The 23,515-nt window shown below is 39.6% G+C and overlaps 1 protein-coding gene across 4 annotated transcripts in view; it reads right to left on the bottom strand.

Moving 5' to 3' along the window:
• Positions 1 to 4,976: 4,976 nt before the first annotated feature.
• ZC3H13 (zinc finger CCCH-type containing 13) overlaps positions 4,977 to 23,515 on the bottom strand; it is a 44,139-nt gene continuing 25,600 nt past the window's right edge. For 3 of the 4 annotated variants that reach the window (XM_041466888.1, XM_041466889.1, XM_041466891.1), the window contains 11 exons: positions 22,735 to 23,045; positions 21,256 to 21,720; positions 20,099 to 20,281; positions 16,482 to 17,025; positions 15,697 to 15,800; positions 14,206 to 15,222; positions 12,709 to 13,218; positions 9,538 to 9,693; positions 8,735 to 8,935; positions 6,044 to 6,207; positions 4,977 to 5,470 (listed from right to left, as the gene is read on the bottom strand). In XM_041466888.1, the coding sequence (XP_041322822.1) occupies positions 5,300 to 5,470; positions 6,044 to 6,207; positions 8,735 to 8,935; positions 9,538 to 9,693; positions 12,709 to 13,218; positions 14,206 to 15,222; positions 15,697 to 15,800; positions 16,482 to 17,025; positions 20,099 to 20,281; positions 21,256 to 21,720; positions 22,735 to 23,045 (3,826 nt within the window). In that variant the 3' untranslated portion in view covers positions 4,977 to 5,299. The remainder of the gene's footprint in view (positions 5,471 to 6,043; positions 6,208 to 8,734; positions 8,936 to 9,537; positions 9,694 to 12,708; positions 13,219 to 14,205; positions 15,223 to 15,696; positions 15,801 to 16,481; positions 17,026 to 20,098; positions 20,282 to 21,255; positions 21,721 to 22,734; positions 23,046 to 23,515) is intronic. The other variant, XM_041466890.1, reaches the window with a different exon arrangement.

Genomic DNA, 23,515 nt, shown 5'->3' with positions numbered 1-23,515 from the left:
TCTCTCCATCTACAATGGTACAGGCTTTTTCCTTCCCCTTTCTAACTCTGCTATCCCAGAGGCACCACACTGTCACTGCTGGGCTGTGGAGGGCCTGTCCTGGAGCTGGCTGGCACTGGATCTGCCAGATATGGGGGAAGCTTCTGGCAACTTCTCACAGAACCCATCCCTGCAGACCCCTGTGAGCAAACCCACGCTGAGCAAACCAAATAAAGTCACTTTGGACATCTTGATGCTGATGGGCAGAAGGACTTGAAAGGAGATAAATGAATGGGCCACATGGCAGCAAAAACACATCTCTTTGGGTTTCCCTCCAGTTGTAATTGTGATTTGCAAATTTTCTCATCTTGTTTCTCAGTCAGCTCCTTCCCAAATCACAAATGTACAGGGAGGTCACCCATGGTGAGCTGTTTGTGATGAGATGTGATCAGTTAATCCTCTATTTTACCTTCTGTTTCCTTGTTAATTTTAAATCCAAATTGCATCCAAAAATATCTTGGACACCCACACTGCCCACAGTCCCTTACTTACTTCACAATGTGTGCAGCGAGACCAAGCATTTGGTACTAAAACTTTGGGCCTCCAATTGGCACTAAAACAAAGACTTGCACAGTAAAAACAGCTGCTTTGTAAAAGGACCCTTTGGAAAACAGACTTTGACTGCTACTGCAAAACAAGAGGTTCCTGAACTCTTTTAGCTGGTAGCAAATTTGGAATTGAACACACAGGCTTGTGTCCAGCTCCAGCCAGACTGTTCCCTGCTGAAGGGCATCCCTACAGCAGGAAAAGGAGAACAAAACTGTGTCAAGGCCATTCAAATAAAAGCCTTAATCTAGCAAAACTGTTTAAACTCTGCCTTTTGAGTATGCTGTGCAGATGGCCCACTGTCAAAATCCCTATCTCCCTCCACTATCTGAAGAAGCAACAGCCCTAAAGTACTGTTTGGGATAACGAATGTGACACTACCCTATGATACAGGTCATAGTCCCATTTGTGTCTCAAGGCTCTAAAAACCTGCTTTGCCTTTGAATCCGTTCCGGCTGCAGGAGCTGGGCCCAGCTTTTCACAGGGACAAAAGCCTGGTTCATCCACCAGCACAGGCACAGCTCGTTGTTCTGCAGCGCCACGTGCCAGTGGCACCTCAGGGATGCTTGAAACTAATTTATCATCCAACTAGGCACAGCATGGGCTTAGCAGCAGAGAGGGCAGATGTCTCTAATCTGGTTCAGGGACCGCTTTAAAGTCGCTGCCACAGCTTAAAAGGAGAAACTGAGTAGGGAGAGATGCTTCTCCATGTTTTCAGACTTAAAGTCAGAGCACAAAGGGGCACCCAAGGCAGGCATTTAGCCCCACTGCCGGATGCATTACAGGCTTTTGTATATCCTCCTGAAGCCTAGCAAAATGTGAAATGTAAAATCCTTCTACCCATTCTTTTTCCACACAAAATCAAGCTAGGAGAGAAAGGGGGAGAAGGGAAAGATGCAAGAAGACCCATCACAGAAAGGATGACCAATGCAGCGGAGGTGTGGAGGGTCCAGAGATGGGAGGTTCCTAAAGCAAGGTCTGCAATTCAGACAAGTTTCATGCCTTTTTCTGAAACTGGGATGTGGGCAATTCTCCTTTTCTTAAAGCTATTGTAAAACTACCTGATGACAGTTTTTAACTTATATTCCCTGCAAACTAAACATTACTTTTAGTTAAAATTATAGAGACCAAAATACTCATACACAGGAATTTCGACTTACTGGGCTCTACCTGTATAGTAATTCTTGCCAGGTAAAGGGAAATGCTTGAAAAAAAATCTTAGAGCTTCCCACAGGAACACATATGTTTTCTGTTAGTACTGTAACATACTTCTGCAGTCCTAAGTGCTGCACATTGAATAAAAGCGAAGGTGTGTAAGAGGCAATTTCAGCACGGTTCTTTGTATAATCCCAACAAATAATGGTACAGGTCAGCACTGGATTTGACAGGGCCCTATCACTTCAGGAGATACATACTGTAGCCCATCAGACCTACTTTATTTTGCATTTTCTAGGGTAATGTGAAATATTCTTCTCCAACCTAAGTGCATATATACACCTTGACCGTTTTACAGGAAGATGGTTTAAAGCACAGTGTAATTAAATGCCACACCATTGATCTATTTTGTGTACTGTGGTCTTAGATAAGGCTGTTTCTAGCTATCAAATATTTTTATGTCTTTTAGAGACAGAGGTTAAAACAGGCATTAACATAATTGGTAGCAATGATCTTATACTTTCAGCTTAAAGACAGCATTACTGTAGCTATAAAACAGGTGAGAACACATTTAAATGCTGAATAGAGTTGGTTTGTTAACTCTTGCTCAGGTGCTAGTGTTTAAGACACGTTATTTTTTATAAGCGTATATAAAATCATCAATGACATCACAAATAATAGTTAGCAACCTAAAAATGTCCAGCAAGTGAAAAACATAAAATGAAGTTTTGTCTGAGTCACATAATTTAGTAAGAATTTAAAAAAAGAAGGCAGAGATTTCTCACATCATTTATATTTGATACGAATACTATACACTGCTGTGTGGGCACCTAAAAAAACAGAATAAAAAACTTCCTCATGTCTTCTTCAACAATTCTTTAAATGTAGTGTAAGAATATTTAGGTACTAGGTGTTGCAGAAAGCATTGTAGTAAAAAAAATCTCTGTATTTGAACTGCATTGCTGTTCTTAGTTAGGCCTTTGCCTGAAGCCAATACAACTGTCAGCAATCACAACAGATTTGAGACAGACCTGCTGTTGGCACACTCAACATCCCACCACAGTGCGCTGGTTCCAAGTGGAGAAAAAGGATAGGAAACTGATATAAACTTGTCAAAAAATTTAGTGGTTCATAACTCATTTTCAAGCTGAGTGAGAACAATGAAAGCAAGTTGCTCTGCAGCAATCCAGTATCAAGGTATAGCTATGGATTTTTTTTTTATCCTCTATGAGCAGAATTCAAAGTAACAGTTCAAGTTTAATGCCAGGAAAAGTATAGAGGCGTATACAGAGACTTAGTCTGAGGTTTTAGAAGTCTTGGTTTCATATCGAGGACAACACAGACTGCCTAAAGATACCTTACTGGTATGATCCAAAGATCCTTCACCCATTTTGTAATAAAACAATTTTTACAATATTGAGCCCAGGCTTGACAAGTCCCTAACATGCCTCTGAAATCTTAATAACCAGCAAAAACATCATTGATTGCTGCCTCTACAGCTAACATACAAAACCTCCTGAAACTCAGCAACTGTGAAAGACCCTCAGGCTGCTGCATGGGACTGATCTGCAGCAGATTAAAAGAATGCAAAATCCATCACAGAATTTCCTCTGAGTTGGAAGGGACCTACAGGAATCATCAAAGTTGGACTCCTGGCCCTGCAGAGAACACCCCAGGAATCACCATATGCCCGAAAACCTTGTCCAAATGCTTCTTGAACTCTGTCAGGCTTGGTGCTCTGACCACTTTCCTGCAGAGCCTGTTCCAGTGCCCAACCACCCTCTGGGTGAAGAATATTTTCCTGACATCCAACCTAAACTTCCCATCTCAGCTTCGTGCTGTTTCCTCTGGTCCTGTCACCGGTCACCAGAGAGAAGAGATCAGTGCCTGCCCATCCTCTTCCCCTTGTGAGGATGTGGAAGATCACAATGAGGTCTCTGCTCTCCTCCAGGCTGAATGGACAAAATTATCTCAGCTGCTCCTCCTATGGCATCCCCCCAGGGCCCTTCACTATCCTCACTATCCTCATTTTGGACACTCTTTAATAGTTCAATGTGTTGTTTATATTGTGGCACCTAAAACTGCCCCAGCACTGGAGGTGAGTCACCCCAGCTCAGAGCAGAGCGGGACAATCCCCTCCCTGGCCCGGCTGGTGATGCTGTGCCTCATGCACCCCAGGAGAGGGTTGGACCTTCTGGCTGCCAGGGCACTGCTGACTTGCCACCAACCAGGGTCCCCATGACCCTTTCCATGGGGCTCTCATTCCCCAGTCTGTCCGTACTGCCAGGGTTGTCCCATCCCAAGTGCAGAATCCGGCACTTGCCCTTGTTGAACTTCATATGGGTGATGATTGCCCATCTCTAATTTATTGAGGCCTCTCTTCAGGGCCTCTCTGCCTTCCAGGGAATCAAGAGTTCCTCCCAACTTAGTATCACTGGGAAGCTTACTTAGCCCTTAATGAAGATGACAAAGAGCACAGGGCTGAGGATGGAGCCCTGTGGAGCCCCACTAGTGACAGGTCACCACTCTGCTGTCACCCCATTCACTATAACCCTGTGTACCTGACCCATGAGCTAGCTGCTCACCTATTGCATGATGTGCTTATCCAGCTGTGTCCTGGATACCCTTTTTTTCCAGAAGGGTATTTGAGAGACAGCACCAAAAACTTCACTGAAATCCAAGATTACATCAACTGGCTTTCCCTGATCAACCAGGTAGATTACCCTGTTATAAAAGGAAATCAGGTTTGAAAAGCAGGTTTCCACACAAAGCCCTGCTGCAATGACTGCGCTCCTCTTCAGATGCTTTTCAATATGCACCAGTCAGTCCTTTTTGAAAGCAGGCAGCATGTCCAAAATGCAGTTAGTCTCGTAAGTATAGACACCTAAAACTGGCCATAAATAATCTCTTCAAGTGTTCGTTGTTTTTTTGTTGGGTTTATTGTTTTTTAGAACTTTCTCTTTAATCAACAAAAAAAATGAGCCTTAACTGACTGGACTAGGTTTTGTGTCCAGAAGGAATTAAAGGAAATTTCCTTTTCATTAAAGGAATCTTTACATTACGTTAAAGATGGAAAAGAGCTAGAGTTTGATCCAAATCCACACCAGAGGCTACTATAAGAAAGGAATTTGGAAAAAAGAATGCAAACAGACTCACAGCTATTTAACAAATTTCAGAAGTGTACTGAGCGACCAAGGTGGAAATACCCATTCATAGTAAGGAAAAAGATACATCGATGGTTTTCCTCAGTTTAATATCATTTGATGTTATAAACTGCTAAACCCAGACATCTTCACATTATTACACTTGATGCACCATAAAACAGGTTTATGTTACAGTGTAAGGTTCAACATTACAAAAACTGCAGAGACCTCCACACAGAAGTCTTAATTTTTCACTCCTATTCACATCTAAAACCAATACTCTTAACTGTGTACAAATGGAGTATTTCCTTTAATCTTCTAGAGCCACTTTACAACCACCAGTTCTAAACAGCAACACCAACACTGGTAGTGAGAAATCAACTCAAAATCAAGGAAGTGCCACTGCAGCCATTTCCTCAAGTCACACATACTTCCTGCTGGAGAGCTGGCTGTGGAATTTTGCTGTCCTCTGTCTTTTCCTGCCCAGGAACTTGGCACACAGTCTTTCGTTTGAATAACCGTAGACTCAACCGTAACAAGTCACTGTCCATAGCTGCGGAATTTGTGTAAGTTTGTTTTGTTGCACCCTGTTGAAATTGAAAACAGAATTTAAAAAAAGGAAGAACTGAAAACAACGTCTTTTAACATGCAAGCTGGGAAATTAACCTCAAGTACTCTCAGTGATTACAGGTTTAATCATTCTAATCATACCACTAGAAAAGACTTGGAGAATTAATGATTTTTCTACTAGCATACAAAACCATAAAACCCACTGCATAAGTTTTAATTTTAACTTGGATTCTTACAATTCTTATGAAAGCACATGGAATCTTAAGCAAGCAAGTTATTCAACAGTTACCTTTGAAATACCTAATTACTTTTATTACGTATTCTCTAAATATAGAAAATGCAAATCCAGAATTTAAACACCAAAATGATAAGAAACACGAACTAGCTCTAGTCTCAAATTTGAATTAATCTCTCATTTCACATAAAAAGCAAATACCCTAGAACCTCTCTAAATAAAAGTCAGCTTATTATTTAAAGGACCAGATCTTCTTCAGAACAACAAACACAAAAATTATCTCCCAGAGAAAAGCTCTGCTTAGGAGCATCTGTGTTCCCACACTTTGACCCAGCACTGTAAGCAGACCACTTGCCTTTTCATTCTTCATGAGCTGCTTCCGAATTGCAGAATCCCTGCGGAAGCACAGCGCTTTGCAGCAAGGACCCAGATTGCTGAGAAGACCTGCTCTCTCTTCTTTTCGCCGAAGTGCAGCCATGTTCAATGCTCCCAGCTCGTGTTCAAAAAGGTTTTCTGCATCTAGAAAGAATTGAGATTTGCAGAGTTCAATATAGACATGGTATTTTTGAACAGCACCATACAGTAATATGAATTTTCTTAACATTTTACTATTTGTATCTCTGCCTTCTAAACAATATCAAGGTTTGGAAAAGAAAAAGAGTATTTGAGTTTATAAAATAACATGAATAAATCCTTCACCACTGAAAGGGAAGGATGGATACCCTTGTATTTAGTTTCAGCACTGGAAAGCAATATTGAGACAGCAATCACTGGGAAACCTAAAAATCAAGAGACAGCTTTGGACATAAGACGGGGTATGATTTATGGTCAGACATGTGACGGACAAAAGGTGTTTGCTTAGCACTTGCATTAATCATAAAGTAGCCCAAGTTTCACTTCTTTGCAAGACATCAGGTAACTGTGCTAGTGCCAACACTGTTTTTGTATGGCTATGAAAAAGTGAAATACAACTATCTAGAATAAATTTTTCATTTGTGGTGGATGAACCTGGAGAACAAGTCAGCAGCTGCCAATGGACTACCCCTTCCTACTGGCTCACCTAAAGCATTTAACAGAACTCAAGTGACAGGACCAGTCCTCCAACACATTTACCAAAAGAAACTGTGTGCAGAAAGAACACTTGTAGAAAAGATGGATCCTGCGGTGAATCTTGCTCTGCAACAAGTCTGTTTCTATGAAATGCAAAGACAAAAAGAGCGCACAGGGCTGGACCAGAGCTCATTGATTTATAGCCCTTTTACAGTAAATAGGAAGATTATCATGTAATGGACAAAAAGCTGGAAAGGTACGTGGCTGAGTCCAATCCAGCTGCCTCTATATAGTAAAGCTGGGTGCTCAGCAGAGAATTTAACACTTCACTCAAAATGTGAAGAACCCTGGGGGAAATACAGCAAAGCAAAAAAAAAAAAGCAAAAGCAAAGACTGCTTCAGCAGTTTGGCAGTATGAACACAGAAGAGGACAAAGATGCATTTTTTAAACCACTAAGAACGTGGATGAAACTCAGTAGTTTTTAAATAAGGTGAAAAGAAACAAGAAAGTTACATGAAATGAAGGGCAGGTTAAAGAGAACTGCACTGAAGTCAAAGACAACCTCAATGGACAATCAAAAAATGGAAATAAGTGGCAAGACACAAAAAGGCCACTTCAAAGGTAACATGGACAGCTTGCAGAGTCTTCTCAGATGCCAGATGCTTGCTGAGCGTATCTGGCAAGTAAGCATGTCCATATCCTTAGAGGAACAATTGCATATAATAGAGTCCAAGTCAGCTAAAAATCTCAATACCACCACATCACATACTACAGATTTTTGCTTCCAAAGAAAAAATAATTTAAAAAGCACACCCTGAAACAAGGTATAATTTCCCTACTTTCTGCATTTAATAGTATTACCAGAAACATTTCAATTTGTTCCTCAATAAGAACAAAGATGGGAACACCAACCTCAGGAATAAGACAGGAAGACAAATTATACAACCATGAAGTCCAGAGTGAAAATGCTGCATTTTCACTGTTACACGAACTGAGAACACCTAGCTCAGATTCATTCAGTTTTCAGGGAACCATATTTGAGCCTTTCTTTAGACTGTATGTGCTGTGGCTGTGTCATCTCTATACAGAGAACATTCACCTGGCAGACTGCAGAGGAAGAGCAAACACTTGAAAGCCTACAGTGTAGGAACTCTGATGTGTGAGGGACTGCACACACACACCAAAGGAAAATCAAGAGAGGCACTTCAAATCCCCCATCCTCTCCAGAGCAAGGTTCTGCTGAATCCAAGTACACTCAAGACAGTCCAAAGGCAGTGCTGGAGAGCCTCCTATCATCACTAAGGATTTAACTTCCAGGGAAGCATGCAAAGATTGCTGAGATTAGTTCAGGTATCATTTTAAACAGCCAGGTGGAGTGATCCTACAGTGCAATTGCTGTTGCAGAACTGTAGGAAACAGCACTAGTACAATTGATGCCTATCCCGTTTGTCATGCATGTCTTATGACATACACTTTGGTCAAATTCCAAACCTGTATATTATTGTATTTCCCACTTTTAGTAGAGGTATAATATATATATTTAACTTAGTGCCTTCATTCTGATCCAAAACCCCTATCTATGAATTCTAGAAAGGATCCTTAGAATGAAAATAAGAAATCTTGTTTCTTTCTTGAAATACTACTACTATGTTATAATACAGTTCACTGGAAAAGATATTTAGCTCTCTAAGAAACTGCTAATACACTTGAGTCTAGGAAAACATGAATGGTCTCACAAAAAGAATATTCCAATAAAATAAAAGCAATTTTGTTTTGTTTATTAGTCTAGACCTCCTTACCATTGCTGGAATCAAAACACTAATCTGACTGACATGCTGCTGTATTACATTTCTGTAATTTTCACACAATATTCATGATACACTTTCTGTGGTCTCTGAAACCTAAAAAAATGAACTAATGCACATTGCATAAGGACTTTTTCACTACACAAAAAAGTTTAATTTCACTACACAGTTTAATCCCTGCAGAAGTTACCTTTAGGTTTTTCTAACACTCTCTGGCACGTCTCTTTTATTTTGGTGAAGAGCTCCGGTCCCGCCAATCGCTTGGAAATGCCAACTCTCAACATAACAGCACCTGGTGTGAATTTTAAGAGCGCAGCCCCAGGCTCACGTGGTTCTTTTGGCTGCTTTGGCATAAGACTGGACCAGTCTACATCTATAACATCCACTGGATCTGCAAAAGCATTGACAGAAAATGAGTTATCACATCACCACCCCTTACTACAGCTGATTAATTTCACATGCTGTGCACATGGCTGTCTCCTGAAAGCAATATATTAGATTAACATTGTTCTGCAGACCTCTTGGACCTTTCATATAAGAATGTCAAAACTCACTTGGATGGGTGGGAAATGGGAGAAATACAAAAAGAAATAGAAATAAAAAGCTATATGGATTAAAAAAACCCAACTCATGCCTAATATTTTGCTTTTTATTGCAATGCTTTTGTGAAAGGTTGCTCAGATCCTGCTTAGCCAGCAAGTTTGGAGATATTACTTATGCATCCAGAAAAGTCACAGTACAACTGAACACTCTAAGATAGATTCAAATTAAATGCTCAGAAAGCTAGTTCACACAGCCCAGATTATCCAGCTGAACTTAGGACAATTAGGCAATTCCATTCTTCCCAACGCACTTGGAAAGGATTCAAGCACAGACAGAATCTGCTCAGAGACTGCACTTCTAATTCAGAAGTACTGTCAACATCCCAACAGCATTATACGCACACTGATCTAATCTTTATATTCAAATAATAACAAAAGGGGGTTGATATACTTTTACCAGGCAGCTTCTCATCCTCCTGTTGATCCTCACGCTTTTCAGCATCACCTGCCAGAATTTCATCCAGTTCATCATCACTGATAGGCTCATATTCTCCAGCACCAGACCCCAGTGACTGCACATCATTAGTCTTTGTTTCATCCTCTCCTCCTACAGAGACAGATACACACTATAGCTTTAAAGCAATCTTATTTGTTTTCTAAACATGCTGTACACTGCCTGAAGACAAAAAGGTTTAGCAAACTAAACTGTTAGCTTTTAGGAACAAGTATATTCAACATAAAAACTGGTATTAACATAGAGAAACAGCGAAGTTATGCCTCCCATACAAAATGTGGCAGTTTGAATTTTACATACACTGGTTAATTTTTTGGTATTAGTCAAACTGCTCAGAGAAGGCCATTTTCACACACATGTTGATTATCTGATATCTGACTTGCAGTTTATAATAATAAATAGTTTATAAAAATTTAACTTACTGCCACAAAATCTTACAGATGCTTTAGCACATTAATCTAAAATCAGGATTCAGTCCAAGGTCCTAAAATAAGTAACAAAACTCCAAAACACAAAAGGTAACAGGTATCCTGAATGAAACAATTATGTACAGAATTTTAGACTCTTTTTAGCAGTCACAAGAAGAGCTTTTAGAAAACCACGCCAAACTTCTTTTAGCTGATACCCTCCTTTCCATCCACATACTATCTGCAAACACAAATACGTGTGCGTATGTGGAAACACATTCCTTAGGACTTGAGAACACAAGACACTCAAACACTGAATTTTGCAGTTCACAAAAGGGACATCCTCTCACCTCCAAGACTGAAAGATCTGACTCAAGCACTTAAAAATTCCATTGCTCTAAACTCAGGCTTTATTATGGTTCTCCACCATGGGTACTAACAATGAGTTGTGCCACACAAACTGGACAGAATTTACAGGGATCCTCCTCTGTGGATGACTATTCTGATACCTTCCAGCTCCCTTAGCCAGAGTGAAACTGTTTCCGTTTTAAGTTTCCCACTGTTCTTTGGGGGTTTTTTTTGGCTTTCCTTGGGGGAAGAAAAAGTAGTCACCTCAACTAACCTAAAAATCAGCAAGGAAAAAGCAAGGAAAAGAGAAACCAGTAGAGCATAAACAAACTACTCAGACCATCTGGAAATGCTTTGGAGGAAGCATATAGCATCTTAGGTATTATTTAAGCCCACTCCTAAAGCAAACACATTAGGTTCAAAACATTAAGATAATTTAATAATATCCTGACATATTTTGTTAAGACAATACACAACAGTAATTTGCCTAAGTAAATGTCACGTACCTCCCTAACATCAGCACATCTGGAGATTTTACTTAGTTTTCTAACAGGTTTTTCCTTTTTAGAAGGGAGAATAAGGTGATCCACACTAGATTTCATTTTGTATCTTATAACTTTAAATATGCACTGCCTGTAAGATCCATCTGCTCCATCCACACTGATGTACCAGACAGAATAGTTCACCAGTACTACATGCTCGGACCCATTAAAAATTTACTGTATTAAGAAATTTAAATTAATACAATTCACAGTTCTCGATAGTAATTTTAAAAAATTATTTTATATTTTGAATTTCAAGTAAAAGTTTGAGAATTTCTAGACTATCTTTTACCACTCTTATGTGGAAGTGTACTTTTATATTAATTCTGCGTTAAAAACTCAACACACTAATCAGCTGAATGGAGCAATGTAAAGAGGAATTACAAAGTAATGAAGATAATGTAATATACTAAACCTTAGAAAATCATAACCATGCTATATAGAATATGTTTTAATAATATGGAATGCCATCTAATATTTTACAAAATAGATTTTCCTAAAAAAATTAAGAAATCCTAAATATACCATGACACCCTAGAGATGATAACCTGCAGAGAATTTAGAACACAATCTTTGAAAAACAGACAAAAGAATACACATCAAAACAAGTACGCTGAAAGGCTAGACCTAAGAACACATTTAACACGCACAGCCTATATGGTTACAGGTGCCCTCTTGGAAACAGGTCATGTACCCAAGAATGGCCTTTCATTACCTCCTTCTCAAGTTACATGGTACTCTCAGATTTATCACACCATGCTTTTCCTCTAGTTTAAAAGTAGTCAATTCTGTCTGTTGTAGCAAAATCAGACTTTTCCAGGCTCATTTCAAATACTATCTTTGTCAAGTGCTTCCACTCAACAGATAATCTCCTTAAATGAAACCTTACCAACAGCATCTCTCAACTCCAAAGACCACTTTGTGAGTAATCAGGTAGGAGACTTAAGTACTAAATATTCCTCACAATCCTCTTGAGACAGCATTTGATTTAACTGCCCGAATTAACAAGGAACACTACAGGTAATTCTTACAAAGAATGGCAAACACAATGAGCACGACCATAACACACGCCAGTTACTCTGGATTTAAACTCTTTCTTTTATGTTGTTCATGTAAAAGCACTTCCCAACTCCCTGTTCTTGCAAAGCTCAAACTTCTAATCCATGTGACAAACTGTTAGGAATTTGTCAGTGCTTGCCCCTTTCTAAGCACACTTACCCCAGTATCATTAGGGCCAGCAAAATGAAGCTGCATTTTCAGCTGATATTACTGAGATCAACTCAGATAAGGTTAGATCTGGAAAGATCTATAAGATTACCTCAGGAAAGCTATTTTGGGACTACTGGCCCAAGCCATACCTATGTTTCACCTACTAATCAGACAAATGGTTCTATGATAATTGGGCTCTGCTAGAAAAAAATCTCCAAGAAACAGTTCCAAGTCCACATTCTTTTTTTTCACTCATTACCTGTCACTCTCAAAATAAGAAATAGATCTTAAAATGATATAAGGCAATTAAAATTTGGTGTTATCTTTTAGTAAACTGCTTATTCAGAAACATTGCATTTTGGTGAAATTATCTCAGATAATTTATGCTTCTTTGCCTCAAGACTTCTCTAAAAATTAAAAAACAGCACTAACACAATTAACAATAAGAAAGATACTCATCAGATTTCTCTCATTGTCTGCTTCCACAGCAGAGAAGCTGAAGCCAATAAGCTTTTCAGTAGAAAACTATTCTATTTAGCACTACGATAAAAGAGAAAGAATAAAACACTTGTTAGTCCAGGTTCTTTCCCAGAGTAGCTCACCTTCTAGACTCTCTACTTTTTCGGCCTCATTTCCATCTTCAAAGCCTTGTAAAGGTCCTAAATCTTTGTCTGTTTTTTCCTTCTCTGAAGCCACTGAGTCCCGGCAAACACCATCAAACTCCTTTTCATGATCTCTGTCCAGTTTTGTTTCACTGTGCTTTGTTGATTCCTTTTGAGAGGAGATGTCAAGAGTTCTCTCCCTCTCTCTTTCAGCAGGATCAGGCAGCTGCCGGTCTCTCTCTCTCTCCAGCTCCCGCCTTTTCTCCCTATCCCTCTCTCGCTCCCTGAGTCTCTCTCGCTCCCGGCTCCTTGGCCAGTCTTTGTCCACATCTCGGTCCCAGTCCCTCTGTCTCCCCTCTCTCCTGTCTCTCTCTCGTTCTCGATCGTGTTCATGTCGATCTCGCTCCTGAAGCCTTTCCCTGCTATCAAAGGACCCGGATCTGGAATGAACCTGACGATCTGACTCAGGGGAACTTCTTCTTGAGCTGTGGCTTCTTGAATCTTGACGATCTGCATAAAAATTATATATATATATAAACATAACTATGACACATAAATGTAGTACCATTTTACTAGACCAAAGCATTTTAAAGATTCAGGAATGAAAATACACTTCTCAAAAGAAGCATCTTCAAATTAATAATGCTTTCACATTGCCTTAGAAGATTTAACCTTAGTTAAAAACATGTGGTAACTTTTCCCAATTCCAAAAAATAATTTTAGCGACAACTTTCTACTACGAGAGAAACCAACTGAAGGTATACAATCTTAACTCAGGAATTTAGGCATGCGGGGAAAAAAAAAAGAAAAAAGAATAAATTCAAAATTTTTAAATGTGTCTTCTAAAAGCTAGGAATGACTTAGTTAACAAATGATGAATTCAGAAAAATAATTTCAGGCATGTAACCATGAGGAAAACAGAGAGCTAAAGTGCTTTCAGAAGAAGATATTTTTGTATTGATACTGTTTCAGTTTTAAAATATTTTACCTATTGTTTTTTTCAGAGCAACTACACACATTAAAAAAATGTGACTATTTTGATTTGCAATGAAGATAATTTCCATGTGCATTAAAAGTATGCCTAACAGAAACCATTAAAAAATTACCTCATTTTGCATCATTTCAGAAATTTCCATACCAAAATTAACACTAGTAACGAATTTAAGAACATTATTTAGATGATCGAACTACCTCAATGTTCTGCTAGTACAAGCATTTCCTCTATGAGGTTTTTCTGTCTTACAAATTACTTTATTCCCCAGACAGCATAAACCACATCCAACTGAATGTTTTGGTGTAAACGAAATGGTAATCCTGCCCACTGAGAATCAGCTTTTCAAATATGTTAACACTTCCAGAAATTTTAATTCATTCTAGTTTCAGAATGAAAGGCAGACAGGACCTCCCTGTCCTGTCACACTAATTAAAGCCATGAAGAACAATTTGGGACTCGTACACAGAATGATAGGTCAGTCTCACTAAAATACATCTTATTACCTGAAGATGTGCTGCGACTGGGTTCCCCTCGTTTCAGCTGATCAATTCGGGACTTCCTTTCAGTGATTTCTAAGCTTTTCTTTTCCCTGTCCCTGTCCCTATCCCTGTCCCTAGAGCTACTGTGCAGGATCCTTTTCCGTGCAGTCTGATCGTCTCCACTGCGATGCGCTGACTCATTGGAGGGGGATCTAAGCCTGCTGGAGGCATGGCTCCGATTGCTACCGAGGCTGCTGCTGCGCTTCTGGTCCACAGGCTTACGGTGTGGTCCATCCTCTATAGTAACATGAGGGGCTTCCACCTTTTCTACCCTCGTCCTGTGACTTTTTCTATGGGAATCCTCAGTGGTTCTTTCTGGAACAACAATGTCACCACGTTCAGGAACATCTTCATCTGACCAGTCACTGAATGTTGTATCTTCTCTTTTTGTGGGGACTTCTGCTACTGCTTTCTCAGGTGGCGCTTCAACCAGTTCTTCTTTAGTTACAGGAGGGGTTCTTGGGCCTTTCTTCTTTTTATGATGTGGAACAATTTCTTCATCAGAAACTTCAGAATCACCTTTGGATCTCTTCCGCTTTTTCTCCAGATTTTTCCTTTTTTGACCTTTCTTAGGGGAAAAGACCTGGCTTTCCTCAGTTGCTGGTTCATTGGCGTACCTTTCCACCCCACTGTCATCGTCTTTCTTCTTCTTCGTGGCCTTTTTCTGTATCTTAGATTTCTTCTTGCTGTCATCATGCATTCTATCAGAAGCATCTCTTTCTTCAGAAGGACGGTGTCCAAGATTTTCCTGAACCCTGGACCGGGAACCTTCTGAAGTATCTGGCTGCTCTCTTTGCTTATCTGCTGAAGAAACCCTCTCTTTAAACTCTGGTTCTTCATAGCGCCGGGAACTTTCCTTTCTGTCTGATTTTCGCTCTTCTTCTTTCCAGCGGCTCTGCCGCTCCTCTGTGACATGAGAGGGGCTCAGTGACCGGGATTCCTGCGGCCGCACAACCTGGCTCAGGAGTCTGTGCTTTTCATCTGCAAAATAGGAAAAAGAACATTCTTTTCTCAATGAAAGGGAAATGAGAAAAAGAACATCCTGTTCTGAAAAGAACATTTTTTCATAGCCTTTATTGTGTAGGAAGAACATGTGAGCATTTGCTGTCTTCTGCATGCCAAAAAAGGTGTCCCTTAGAACACACAACCCATTACTTCAGTTAGATTTCTCAGGTTTTTGTACTGCTGCAGCAGCAAAAGACAATTTCCAATTTGGTAAACATGCATCTTACACAGAAGATGTGGAAGTCACTATCACCTGGCAGACATAACACTTAGTGACAAAATGAAGATAAGCGACAAACAAAGATGAAGAAAAATGCTAGCGCTCATAAAAATATGGAGAACACTTACAAAACTCGCCCCATGTTTTTTCTGTTTAAAATTGCAAGTTATTTTCCATAACCACAGAGGATAACCTGTGTCCAACTGCAGAGAGAGCCCACTCCCACTTACTTTTATCATCTCCACTGTTGTAAGCATCGCTATCAGGAGAATGATCCCGGCGACGTTTGGGTGACTGACGGGGACTTGGACTGCTTTCGTTTCTGTGACGCTTCCTGAAAAAGGAACATGCACCATCAAATTTCTTTAGGATGTTTTGAGTTTATCATCAATACAATTCCTGAAGTCTAAGCACCTCATATAGAAAATATTTAAAGATGCCATGAAGTTCTACAGTTTTCTAAGTTGCCATTCCGAGTAACAGCTATGCACTTAAAGGAAGCACAACACAACACTGGGGATATTTTTCACACCTTCACTGGTAGCCTTCTGATGTTGGAAATTTGGTAGTGCAAAAGGTAATGCATGTTCCAAAGAAATTTAATTAACAAAGTCACAAACCCTGACCTAGATGGCTGCTATTTGAATTTCAGACTTCATAACATACCACAGTTTTCTACTACATTTCCATTAGTGACTGTATTATTAAAGGCAAGACAATGCAAGCATACATAAAAGGGAAAATTAAATTTTCCGACTCAACTCTCAGCTCATGAGCAGTTCCGTGATTCAGCACTAACAAAACACTGGAGTAACTTCACCAGCATAGTACCAATTTGGGGGATACCAGCATGTGCCACACAGATGCAGAGGAGACAGCTCCAGACCAAGTCTATGCATAAACAGGATGTCTACTTTCTTAAGATACTCCCCTGTTTACTAACTTAGCAAATTCAGCAGTAAAAGACTGCCCTTTTTTTTTTTCTTTGACTGGAGTAACATTTAGATGCACTCACTTTGATTTTCTTTCCTCGTGGACATCTCTTGAGCCTCTTTCTTCTCGAATATCTTCTCTCTTATCCCTGCGGTCTTCCCTTCCTTTTTCTTTGTCATCCCAGTCTCTCTGGCGGTCCCTTTCTTTGTCTCTGTCTCGACCTCTCTCCCTTTCACGCTCCCGCTCCCGATCTCTCTCTCGTTCTCGCTCCCTTTCTCGTTCCTCCCGCTCTCGCTCCCGCTCCTTCTCCCTCTCTCTCTCTCGTTCCCTTTCCCTGTCATGGTCTCTGTCTCGGTCCCGCTCACGGTCCCTGTCTTTTTCCCGCTCTCTGTCCCTCTCCCGTTCCCGAGCACGATCTCGTTCCAACTCTCTTTCTTTCTCCCTCTCTCTTTCCCGGTCTCTTTCTCTTTCTCTCTCTCGGTCCCTCTCCCTTTCCCGCTCTCTCTCACGGGCTCTTTCATCTCTCCTGTCATCAGACCGATCCACCCTTCGCTCCTCTCTCCTCTCATCCCGCTCGAGATCATCACTCCGTCCTTGGTGCCGTACCGGTGAGCTTGCTCTCTGATCTGCAAACAGAAGCAGGTTTGATTACCAAGTACTAAACGGACATACACGGCTTCTACTGCACTAATAAAAAAAGAGCCTTGGTCTTGACAATCTAGATCTTGGTTTGCATTATAAGAAAAGCAACTCCCTGCAGAAACTTGAATATTCGCTTTGGGGAGGAAAGACAAAAAGCAGAACTAATTTTGAAAGAGTTCTTCAACATTTAGGAAGTGGGCTTTGCTTACTTAACCGAAAGTTGTCAAAAAAAACTTTAATTTTCTACCAGATTTTTATGAATGGCTTCAAAAGACAAATATATGCCTCACAATGTAGCTATTACTATAGCATTACCCAATGATTCCAAATCTGGCATAAGATCTTAAAAAGCTGGGAATGGCATGCATAAGAAATGTTAAGACTTCTGTACAAAGATTTTACTTCCTAAATCTATTAGGAGTCAAGTGCTTTACAAAGACTCAAGCTATTTACAACATAGAGTAAAAGTTTCTGCAAAATTAGAAATACTGGCTTGTCTCATCACAGTCGAGATCCCTGCACAGAAACACACAACCAAATTTACAAGATAGGGAGAGGCAAGGATGAGATAGAGGAAGCAGAGCTGCCAGAAGTTTTCATTTGTCTTCACTGCAGTCTTACATTTTAGAATCTGAGTTTGCTGTTGTTCAGACAGTGGATTAGAGTCAGAGGGAAAACTAAACATGTAAAAAATGACTGATCCAGAAGAACAGTGAAGTCTGATTTGTCCAATTGCATTTACTCTCCACAGACTTATCTACATATTCTTCATTGTACTTTAGATATTTTTGAGCATTTCTATAAGTTTTGACTACTTCATAGCAATTTCTATGCTCATGTTAGTAGTATTTGAGCTGCAACAAATCAATAAAACTATTTTCCTACAACATATATATAAAAACACTACACAAAAGAGGGAAAAATGGCATGAACAGAGATTGGTATTTCTCGGTCCATTACTCTGAGGCTGAGTGCACTTTGCTTTAAATTGAGACAATGTCCACTAGGCGTGAGCAGGCAGAGTTTGGACAGAACTAAATCAATAAAACGTGCATTTCCATCAGTTCAATCAATTTTCATCCCTGAGTGAATTAACAATGATTTAGTGTTCCCCTGTTACCGCGTAAAATTAAAAGCAAAGCTGAGTGACATTTCTGCCTTTTTAAAAAGGTAAACCATCAATCCACACAATCGGTTCTGTGAACAGGTTCTGTGAACAGATTCTTTTAATGGGGCGTACAGCACTGTAATATGATTTACTCTGCATACCAAGTATTAGATTTTATAAAGAAGTTCTGTAACTCCTATTTGTTATGTCAGTTTTGGTGACAAAACATCCACATGAAAGTCTTATGTGAATCAAACACTGCAAGTGTATTACACAATTAAATGCAGATAGTCAGCACTTCTTATGTGACTTCATTTTTTGAAGTACTGTTTCAGTGGTTGTTTGGAACACTTGCATATTTGCCTTAGTTGAATAAAGGCAGCTCAAATTTGCAAGCTTGCATTTTAAAATCATACTCTTTGCATATCACAGAATCAAAATCTATCTCAATTTTTCTCAAAATGACAGATATTAAAACTGCAGTCTAACTACGGAAACTGTCTTGAATTGTAACCCTCTGTGATCTAAGTTTTTAAGGAAGAAGACAACAAACTTTGAATTTATACTCTATATTTTTCCCCCCAAAAGGGAAACACAACCCATTCAAAGCAACTTCCCTCCTAGAAATTTATTTTGTTGTGATTACATGCTTTTATTTCCAAGTTTTTTTCTGCTGGTTTGGGATTTTGTTTTTGGTTTTTCTGGGGTGGATGTTTGTTGTTTTTCTTAATGAATTAAGAACTTGCTAGGATATGAAGGGCACAGAATTATATTATATATATATCTGTAGGATTTATTGGGCTGTGGGGGTGAAAGAGATGAAAGCTAGACTGCAAAAGCCAACCCCCAGGACACATTCAGTCTTCAGGATTTTTCAGCTGACATGAAAAAGGAAGCCTGGAGTTTAGGTCTGTTGAAATGCTGCCTTGAAGATGAGAGAGAAATCTGAAGCAGAGCCTTTCACAAGAACAAGCAACAACAGATCTGTTTCAATAGGCTAAAAAGTATCTTTTGAAGTGGCACACAAAATATCTCTTTGAAAAACTGAAATTACACAGCAGCTAGAATGTATCTGTCACTTGTAAATCAAAACTCAAGACAGAAAATAACCCACTGTAATTTTATGTTTAGTCTTCACAGCTCCTCTTTTAATTTTCATTTCCCTGACTCTTTCTGTTCTCTAAATTGGTGAGCAATACAAATATATTCCAGAGTGTAAGCTGGTACTAAGCTCCTTCAAGCCAACACAGTACACTTTCTGGTACAGAAGCCTGACATCTTGCACACTACGTCAAAATAAGTCTTGCATGCTGTTTTCATGATCATTGGTATCTGTATCAATGCTTAGTTAATAATTATTGACAACAGCAAAGCACTCATCACTACTGAGTCCTCCAGACAACAAATATTTGAATTAAGCATAAATTTAAACTGTCACTTACTTTAGTAGCAAGTAGCCCGTGATTGTCAGTCTAATTTAGGCCTTCCCCAAAACACACTCAAACAGTTTACAGAACAAAAGTATAATGTTTCTATACAGGCAAAAAGAATCAGTAATGAAATGCCATCATGACTCTAAGCTTAACACACTTATGAACCATGAAGCGGAGGAGGAGGCAAAACCATTTTACAAAGAAGTTGTACAATGAAATCCCTTGAAGTTTAGTTTGTTTAAATAATACTTGAATGAATAGACACAGAAGATGCCAAAACCTAGGCACAGGGCTGGAGAAAAGCTGACAGCATTTGTGCATACAATACCTATGAATGATCTTTCAACAGAAGTTATATCAAGGACAGGAGTAGTGTCAGTGTGTGGTTGTAGTGCCAGATGAGCTATTTATGAATCAGTGTGGGAGCAGAACAAGGTAAAAAAAGGAGGGAAACACACACATTCATACATGTACATTTGACTACAGATGTATGAGTAAAAACAGACATTAAAATACCTCTTTCTCTGTTGTCACGCCTATCCCGTTCACTGTGTCTTCTTTCAAAGGAGGAATCCCTTGCTTGATCCCGACTGTCATAGCGATCCCGGTCAGCGTAGCTACTCCTCGATTCCCAGCTGTCGTGGTAGTTTCCACTACTGCTGTGACCATCAGCCTGGGATCCTCTAGTCCCCCGACTTCCTAATGGAGATGTAGCAACACAAAACATGAGCTTCCACACCTAAGGAAATCCACTGGTATCTTATACCAACTGATGTACTAACATCTAATAAATTTGAATTAGCTGTTCATGGGCTGAAGATTGTAACATCAAACTCTACTTAACCAACAAATTTCTTATGTTTTAACTGTTTAAAATTATTATTTGCACACTGCAAAATAAAGACTTTCTAAATCCTCATGACCTGGTCATAGTACAAGGTCTCCTGACTAGAAGTAAGTATCAGTCCAAAAGCCAGTTCACAATTGCTCTGAATATCCTGTAAGCTAACAGTGCAGCAAGAATGGCCAGAGAAAGCAGAAATCAATCTCCCTGTAAAAACTGTACATAATTTCCCTAATGAAAATGTTACAAGCCTGAAAAAGCAAAATAAATACTAGATTATCAAAAGTTGTTGGTTTTGATAATTATTACTATTAATGCATCAGACTCCAGAAACCATTTTAAAGAATAAAATCACACTTTTTGGAAATCAGATGGGGCAGGGTGGTGAGGCAGGGAGAGCTGTATGTGTGAGAAATGGTTTCCAGGCACCTAGAGACATTCATGTTTTTGAAAGAGCATAAGAAACCTGCTGCCCAGTGTTTTGAGATGCACTATCTCCTATGAATTTTCCACTACACATCAGCCTCTTGTGCTCGTAGTCAATGAGAGAACCTAGGGTTGCAGAAACATTAGAGTGATGTAGGGCTAGGCTTTGTTTTAAAATGAGATGGCAGAATACCAATGTTATGCCAATTTAATGAATGGAGAAGACAGAAGTGCTATAAATTTCAACAGCAGTTTTAATTTAAAGACAAAAGAATTGAACATTGCTTTAAAAGCATGAACTATTTGGCAGTACTTGCATATCAAATATCAAACAAGGCAGTATGAATGCAAATGCTGAATCTTCAATGATAGGGACACATGGATTTTTTAAATTACACAATACCTTTGTCAGATAATTCTGGACCTCGGCCTCGACTTCTGCCAATTCTATCACTTCTGCTCTCATTTCTGGAGTCACTTCTGGAGTCAGTCCTTGTTTCAGCACGAGAGCTCTCCTCTCTGCCATGGGATCTTCCATAGCTGCGCAAGTCATCCTGATACTGGTCATCCTTTTTATGGGCATCACGGCTCTCTCTGTCTCTGTAGTCATGGGAGTCTCGCGTGGAGCGCGAGTCTCTCTGGTCACGACTGTCTTTGGTGTCCCTGCTATAATCCCTTGTGTCTCTGGAGTCTCGAGTATCTCTGGATTCCCGTGGCTCCCGCCGATCTCTGGTGTCTCTTGTGTCCCTCCGATCTCTCCCATCACGAGACTCTCTGTCATCCCTGTGGTCCCTGGAGGTACTCTGCTCTTGGTCATAGTCACGATCATCTCTTGTTTCTCTTTCTTTTTCTCTTTTCCCTCTTGTTTCTGTAAAACATTCAAAAGAATGTTATATACCTGGCTCAATCTGAGCAAGCAAACATTTAGCACACAAATAACACTAAAACAACATACTCAAAATACAGGCACCGAATCAAAATTAATACATAAACAGGACAAGATCATGCTGGGTTATCCATCTATACATTTAGTAAGTTTTAATGATCTTATTGTGAATATGAATCTCTACAGATATTTGCCCACTCAAAACACAGTAAGAATAATAAAAATAAATGTCAAACATACTAAAGAGCAAGTGCACTTCAAAAATTTTAAGGTAGGGTCATCACTCTTCCAATCATACATTCCTCTTATTTTCTAGACACACACAGAAGACACTTCCAAAACATCTGTGCTATATTTAGACCACTTGTAAGGCCCCAGCGCCCTGCTGAAATCTGTTGGTTAGAGTTTGGGGGTCTGTTTTGTTTTGGGTTTTTTCTACAACATATTTTATAATATTACTGCAATAGGAAAGTAAGTTTCCAGCTAGTCTAAAATAGAGCTGACATATACTCTTTGTACTCTGTCTCTCGAGGCAAACAGCATGTTTGCTCATCCCATATTATCCAAACAGAGGAAATAACTGTTTCTTTGCACACACCTCACTTAATGTCAATTACAAAGACAACAGAAAGCAATCAGTGGGAACTGGATTTGGGCACCTCACAGAAAAGAGTAATAGTTACTAAAGTGGAGCCTGCCGTGAAAATCACTTTCCTACTGACACCACCATTGCATTACACAAGGAACACCTACACAGACACCTACAACCACCTTTATAATCAGTTGAGCCTACATAAGCAGTTCTGCCAGGAGTACTTTATTACACAGTACCTGCAAACAGCACCACCAGCACAGCCAGAGTAAACACAGCCAGTATTTTCTTCAACCCCTAGTCACTGGGATGGGTGCACACAATGCCACAATTTGAAAATCAAGTTTCAAAATGCAATTTGCAAACAAATAAAAATGATTCTGAAGTACTATTTTCATTCATACCGTCCCGCCTCTCGTGGCGCCTGTCATGAGACTGCGAAGTCCGATCACGATCGTGTCTTCCCTTGTCTCTTCCAGGAGATCGGTGTCTCGAAGGACTTCGTTTCCTCTGAGGTGGAGAGGAAGAGTGTGGGGGATAGGGGGAAGATGACCGCCTTGCAGGCGGGGAAGCTGTCCTTTGATAGGTTGGAGAAGGAGTCCTTTTGCGGTGTGGGGAAGGAGAATGTCTTTGAACAGAGGAGCCTGACTGCGAGGATGAGGAGTGATGTCTGGAGGATATGGGAGAATGATGCTGACCTGATGGAGAAGCAGACCTGCAAGGAAAGAGTTAAAACAGGCAAACATGTAATAATTTGACTTGAAAGATTCTTGCTGTACCATACAAAAAAGCAATTAAAATAATTTTTGTATTCTCTACCCTCTGACTGCTGAAAATACACGCTGTTTCTATAAAACATCAAACTTGGCTTCCATCCAGGGTGCCAAGTATATGTTTTCAAAATACATTTATTTTAAAATTATTATTATTTATTTAATGCCCAAGAAAAATTTCTCCAATCAAAATTGTATTACATAGCTACCAGAATGTAGGGGAAGGGAAGGAGAAGTCAGGAAAAAAAATCATTATCTTCTTTTCCATTCCCAAACAAAAACAGATTTTTCTTCAACATAAAATAAGTTTTTGGAGTTCATAATAAAATTACACAGGTAATTTTTACAAGGTGTAACATTTTTTGTTTACAACAGCATTGATTTTTTTTACGAAGCAACAGTGTCTCCTCCT

The sequence above is a fragment of the Pyrgilauda ruficollis genome, unplaced genomic scaffold, assembly GCF_017590135.1.
Source record: "Pyrgilauda ruficollis isolate IOZ18807 unplaced genomic scaffold, ASM1759013v1 scaffold20, whole genome shotgun sequence".
Lineage (NCBI taxonomy): Eukaryota > Metazoa > Chordata > Aves > Passeriformes > Passeridae > Pyrgilauda > Pyrgilauda ruficollis.
Note: the sequence above shows the minus strand (reverse complement) of the source record. Positions and strands in the feature narration are given on the sequence as shown.